The 6,440-nt window shown below is 67.6% G+C and overlaps 1 protein-coding gene across 1 annotated transcript in view; it reads right to left on the minus strand.

The window, feature by feature from the left end:
* Nucleotides 1-1,654, minus strand: part of LOC112950859 (regulating synaptic membrane exocytosis protein 3-like) — a 4,663-nt gene extending 3,009 nt beyond the window's left edge. The window contains exons 1-3 of the mRNA XM_026043492.1: nucleotides 1,429-1,654; nucleotides 376-517; nucleotides 189-301 (exon numbers count right to left, since the gene is read on the minus strand). Of these exons, the coding sequence (XP_025899277.1) occupies nucleotides 189-301; nucleotides 376-517; nucleotides 1,429-1,654 (481 nt within the window). The remainder of the gene's footprint in view (nucleotides 1-188; nucleotides 302-375; nucleotides 518-1,428) is intronic.
* Nucleotides 1,655-6,440: the final 4,786 nt, after the last annotated feature.

The raw sequence follows: 6,440 nt of genomic DNA on the forward strand, positions 1-6,440 counted from the left end.
TGCAGCCCCTTCCCCTCCTGCAGCCCCGTTCCCTCCTGCAGCCCCTTCCCCTATTGCAGCCCCTTCCCCTTCTGCAGCCCGGTCCCCTCCTGCAGCCCCTTCCCCTCCAGCCCCGCCGTGCCCAGGGACACCCATGCAAACAGGGCAGCCCGGGGCCGCCCTCGCTCGGGGGGCAGAGCCCCGCTCACCCATGGGGGGGGTGGCCAGCGTCTGCCGCCCCACCACCTGCGCCGGCCCCAGCCCGTCCAGGAAGTCGCTGAACTGGCTCTCGGCGCCCAGCCGCGTCGTGGGGAAGATGAACCTGGGCGGGAGAGACGAGAGGGGCACGAGGGCTCCGGCGGCGCCCGCGGCGCCCGCCTGCCCGCCCGCCCTTACGTGCCGTCCGAGCTGTTGCTGTTGGTGCTGCCGTCCGTGGAGTCGCGGCTGCCCTGCCGCGTCACCCGGCTCCTCATCTCCACCGCGATGCCGGTCTCGGTGCTCCGCCGGATGGTGCTGCGCAGCTTTTTGGGACCCCCCTCTGGAAGGAGAGCTGCGGAGTGAGCGCGGGAGGGTGGACCGGGCGCCGGGGCCGCCCCAGGGCCCGTTTCCCACCTGCCGGCCCCGCTTTGGCACCGCGGTCCCCGTGGCACCCGCGATGCTCCCTGGCAGGATCCCCCCGGCACCTCTGCTGCAACTCGGGTTTAGTGCCCCAAAGCCGAGCCCTGCCAGGCCTGGCTCAGGTGTGGGCGCAGCTTCCCGGTGCCCAGGGTCCGTTCCCAGAGCAGGCTCCGGGTGGGTTGCCATGGCGATGCTGGCCGCAATGCAGCCGGACACTATCCCGGCCCATGCCGGTGGCCCTGGGCTCCGGAGGGGACCGTGAGCGGGGCGGAGGAGCCAGGAGCCCCTGTGGCCTCCTCAGTGCCTTGATGTAAACAAATGGGATGTATATCGAATATAGGGTGCCCTCGCGTGCCCTGGGCGGCGGCACCGCCCTACTCGGCTCTCCAGGGTCCTCAAATCCCCCAGGAGCAGCTCGGAGGTGCAGGACAGGGGCCTCCAAACCAGCTCGCTCCGTGTGCAGCATCTCTTGCAGGAGCAAGCACTGCCAGCCGGGCCCGGCATAAAAACAAAAGCAGCAACTGGAGAAAAACCCTGTATCAAAATGAGCAGTTTTCCTCCCCTCCTTTCTCTCCCGCCCTTTAAAACTCTATTTTAGGCGTTTAAGCGCTTCCCGTAGCCAGAACATTTGACAGCTCCACGCTTGGAAGTGCCACCCACCCGTGGGCCCACGTGCGGAGACGAGACCCAAACGGGGCCGGCAAAGGGCCCGGTCCCACACCAGGACCCGCCGCGGTGCCGGGGAGCCCTTGGGTGCCTCCAGGAGCCCCCGCGGGCGGGCCCGGCGGCGCGGGAGCGTGCATTCCCGCGGGAACGTCGCGGCGCGCTCACCGGGCTGGCTGAGCTGCAGGGTGCTCCGGCTCCACTGGGACAGCCCCACGATGGCCACCATCTTGGCGCCGAGGCTGGAGCGGCGCTTCTTGGCGGCGTCGGCGGCCCCGCGCGCGCCCGCCTCCAGCCCGTAGACGTCGCCGCTGATGCTGGAGCTGCGCACGACGCTGCGCGCCGCCGCCGTGACGGCCGCCGTGGCCGCGGGGCCCGCGTCGCCCGCCAGCATGGCGAGCCGGCCCCGCGCAGCGCTGCGGGCGAGGGGCACCGTGAGCGCGAAGCCGCGCGCGGATAAGCACCCGGAGACAGAGCCTGGGGAATCCTTTCTGCAAGGGACACGGGGATGGGGATGGATGGGGACACGGCGCGCGCATGGGCACACCCTCACCCCACGGCCCTGCTCCGTGCCTCAGTTTCCCCACCAGGAAAGCGGATGCCGGGGGTCTCTCCCACGTTCCCGTGCCCCACTCCAAGCCGGCAGCCCCTGCGGCTCCTTGCCATGGATAAAGCGAAGGGAATGCGCACACATCCCGGGCTGCCGCCACGAGCCGAGCTCTGGCGGAGGCAAATTAGATCAGGGCAGCGCGGTGCTGCCAGGATCCTTCCCAAAGCGGCACACGCACGGATAATCCGCCGCAGAGGAGGGGATGCTCCCGTCGCCTGGACCTGCTCTGCCCGCTCCTTCCCTGCTCCCTATTCCCAGAGGTTCAGAGAGCATCGGGAGCCGCTGCCCGCGGCCGAGCCGCGCACGACGCTCTGGCCCGGCCGGCGCAGCCCCGGCTGCCTCCCCCGCTCCCTGTTTGCTCACGGATCCGAGCAGCAGCAGCAGCCGCAGCGCTCAGGGAGCGGCAGCCGCTTCCCGCTTCACCCGCGCTCCGCGGCGGCTCCGGCTCCTCAAAACGCCAGGCGCCGCGGAGTGAGCAGGGCTCCCGGGGAGGCGGCAGCACCAGGCTCCTTCCCGCGCCGCCATGCCCACGGATGCGGAGTGTGGGGGGGAGCGCAGCATCCCAGCGTGCAGCATCCTAACGTGCAGCATCCCGGCGCGCAGCATCCTAACGTGCAGCATCCCGGCGCGCAGCATCCCAGTGTGCAGCATCCCAGTGTGCAGCAACCCAGAGTGCAGCATCCCGGCATGCAGCATTCCCGGGAACGGCTAGTGCCACCATCCCTGAGCTGCCGGCGGAGTCGCCCCCCGGCTCCAAGCGCCCTTCCCCACGCGGGATGCAGGGAATGCGATGGGGATGCAGCGGAGGGGATGCAGGCGCAGGGCGATGTCCCCGCGCACGGGCCCGTCGCCCCTCGCCCGCCGCCCGTGCCCGGCGCTGCTCACCCGAGGCCGCGGCGCCGCCGCTCGCCCGGCCGCGCGCGGGGAGCCGGGGCGGCCGCGCGGCTCCGGCGCCGCTCCCGCATCTCCATGGAGACCTCGCTGACCCACTTGCGAGGCGGGAGCGGAGCCGGGCGCGGGGGCAGCGCCGACGGCTCCTCCCGGTGGGGCCGAGGGGCTCTGGGGGGTGAGGGGCCCTCGGCTCCACCCGGAGTGTCCCCGCGGGATGGGGGGACTGAGCCGCAGCCGGGGGCACCAGGAGTCCAGCTCCTGCTTGGAGCATCCCTGCGGGATGGAGGGACCAACCTGGGAAAACTGGGATTCCAGCCCCAGCTCCGAACATCCCTATGGGATTGGGGGGCTGAGCCACAACTCAGGGTTGCTGGGGGCCAGCTCCAGCTTGGAGCATCCCTGCGGGACCATGGGCTGGAGCCGCAGCCCAGGGCAGCCAGGACCTCGGCTCCAGCTGGGAACATCCCTGCGGGACCATGGGCTGGAGCCGCAGCCCAGGGCAGCCAGGACCTCGGCTCCAGCTGGGAACATCCCTGCGGGACCATGGGCTGGAGCCGCAGCCCAGGGCAGCCAGGACCTCGGCTCCAGCTGGGAACATCCCTGCGGGATGGGGACCCCGAGCTGCAACACGGGCCATGCGGTCGCAAGGACGCCAGGTCCCCAAAGGAGGACCCCTGTGCCACGGGGACGAACCCTGCAGCTCCGTGAGGAATGGCCTCGTAGCAGGAGGGCATCACGGCCTCCCGGGCACGCGGATACCAAAGGTGGGGGACAAGTTTTGATGGCAAAAATGGGGCATTTTGGCCCTGGGGAGCGAGCCCAGCTGGGGGCTGCCACAGGTGGGAACAGCCTGATGCGGGGCAGGAAGGAAGGGGATAAATCTGCAGCCCAGGCTCAGCTGGGATCCTTGGGAGAGGGATGAGGCTGAGGGATTGCAGGAGACCGGCTGCTAGGGCCACGCACCGGAGCAGGGGGATCGGACCGACGGACGGATGGGTCCTCTTGCCTGCACTGAGACCTTCCTCACCCATCGCATCCTCTCTGCGGTATCGGGAAGCGTTTTGGATGGAAGCAAAGAGAGGGCAGCAGCGACACCCCCGGGTCTCTATCCTTGCACCTAGAGCCCCCCGGGCTGCTCTGAGCCCTCCCGGGAGCCCCGGCTCCTTGCAGGCAACTCCTCTGAGCAACACAAAGTTTGTGCCGCTTCTGTCCTCTCGCACCACCTCTTTGGGGTGCAAAACCAGAAACCCTGAACTGAACGGATGGGTTTAAACCTCCTCAGTGGGAGAGGCAAGCGGAGCTGGAGAAGTGGAGAGCTGCTGGCCGAGTTTCTCCAAAATGAGCCTTTTCTGCAGCCCTTCCTCCTCCAAGCTACTGAAAAGGCCCCGGAGGCGCCAGGGGCTGGTGGTGCCGCGGTCCCTGTCTGTCCCTGTCCCTGCCTCCCGCCTGCTACTCCGCTCCGGTCTCTGCTGGATCCCGTTTGTTTCCCTGGCAACGTGGCAGGACTGGAGGAGGAGACGCAGCCCCATGGGACACGGCTGGGGGACACCTGGGTCCCCCCCCCATCCACCACCCGGCTCCGCTGCAGGACCATGGAGCAACGCGGGATGGGGACTGGAATGTCGGAGCTGCCCCATTCCCGCACGGATGGGCCCATGGACGGCCCCATTCCCACATGGAGATGCTCCAGGTTCGGGCCCCGCGGGGGCTGTGGCGGGGAGGCTCGTGCAGCTCCCGGCTCCAGGAAGGAGCTTTTCCCGGCAGCCGCTGCCTTCCCGGCCGCGCAGCTCCAAGCTCTGCAATGCAGCTCGCGTGGCTGCTGCTTGCAAATCCCATCAATATTTCATGGAGCTGCTTCCTCCAGGGGAAGGATGGAGATCTCTGCCTTTCCGCTCCTACCAGTGCTGCTGCTTTTGCAGAGAGCAACTGATTGCCTCCCACCCAGCACCTCCGGTTTTCTCCCCTTTCTTCAGTATCCAACTCCCGTCTGCCTGTCAGGGGGTCTGCACCCCACAAGGCACAAGAGCTGCGACGTCTCTTTGGGTCTCTGTTCAAGTCTGGGGCATCTTTTCCCCTGGATTTCCTGAGGATGCTCCGCGCAGGTGGCACCAGCTCCGCAGGCGCTTCCAGTGCCCTGAGCCCAGGTTGGCAGCCGGCAAAATAAGTCGCTTTGCAGGCGCTAAGACTGCAATATTAGAGCAAAGCTCCTTAAGGGCTCAGCAGGAAACTCACTCGCCCGCCGGGGACTGATCCAAACGGAGCGGTGCCAAGATGCCCTGGGAGCAGGGCCCTGTCACTGCCCTCTCCAAACGATCCACGGTGCATTGGACACCGTGGGCACTGCCACGAGCAAGAGCGCCCAGCAAGAGCTGGGGAAGAGCGGGATCTCTATCCCAACGGAGCCGGGAGACCCTGAACTTGGAAGCAGCAAGCACAAAACAGCGGCAGGGCTGTCAGCCCGGCGCTAAATCACTTTACAGCAATTACCAAACGAAGCTGTTTCCTTGCCATTTGAGAGGTGGTGACAAAACATTGCAAGCGCGTTGAAATGGATGCAAGTAGACGGTGCCGCGCGACTTAGGTTTTAATAAGTGAGGAAATTAGGCGTTTTCATAACCTTAAATTGCATCTTGTGACACTTCTCAGGCGGTGGTGGCACAGCCAGAGCAGGCAGCAGCGCGGGCCGGCTCCGCTCTGGGTATGAGCAGATCTGCAGGGGGACCTTGGAGGCGGCTTGGAAGTTCGGCCACCACCACCCGCGACCCAGGACAAGGGAAACGTGCAGCCAGTGGTGCAGTTTTGCTCTCGTTTTGCTCTGGTTTTGCTCTGCTTTTAAAGTTTCAGGGAGGATATCGCTCCAGATGAGCCTGAACGTGCCCCAGCTTGGTGCAGACAACTGCACCAGGGAGGACCCAAATGAGGGCACCAGCCGGGCAGGGCACGAGCATCTGTGTGGCAGTCTTGGCATCAGAGAAGCCGCTGATCCAAATATGTGAACGGGAGCAGAACCCGGCACACGAGCCCTGTGCCTCCGAAGGGACCGGCCTCTTCCCTCCACCCGCGACGCTCCAAACTACATCCCGTCCTCGCGTTCCGTGTGGGAGCGCGGCCGCCGCGGGACTCCCAGCCCGGCACGGCACGAGTATCCCCATCCGAGCTGCCCTGTCCATGTTGCTCCTCCGGCCCTGCTCGGCTGGTAAGTCCTTCCTAAGCCATTCCCTAAGGGATTTACGTGCAGGACGAGCCATGGTGCCATCCCGCAAGGAGGACAGGGGGCTCGGGAGCGAGCAGAGCCGAAGAGGCTCCCAAAAAGCAGCCTCGGGACGTGCAGAAGCTCCAGAGCAGGGAAGCGGGTGCCCGGCGCTAGGCGGGTCAGAGCAGGGAGCAGATCGGGAGGGAGGGGGCTCCCCCCAGCCCCGGAGCCCCCCCGGCTCGCCGGTCCCGTCCCGTTACAACAGGGGCAGGCGGTACGGGACGGAGTTGACGTCAAGGGGCTTTCAGCGGGGATGATGGATGAGCCGGGAACGCGGCGCCGCTCCCGAGGAGCCGCCTGGGAAGCGCTGCCCCCCACCCCACACCGGGAGCGCTCCGGTGCCCGCGGAGGGGGGGGGGGCAGCCCGGCCGCAGCCCCGCGCCCCCGGGGCAGGGAGGCTCCGCGCGTGTCCCGCCGCGGCCCCGC

The sequence above is a fragment of the Nothoprocta perdicaria genome, unplaced genomic scaffold (assembly GCF_003342845.1).
Source record: "Nothoprocta perdicaria isolate Ctin4 unplaced genomic scaffold, notPer1 scaffold_33, whole genome shotgun sequence".
NCBI lineage: Eukaryota > Metazoa > Chordata > Aves > Tinamiformes > Tinamidae > Nothoprocta > Nothoprocta perdicaria.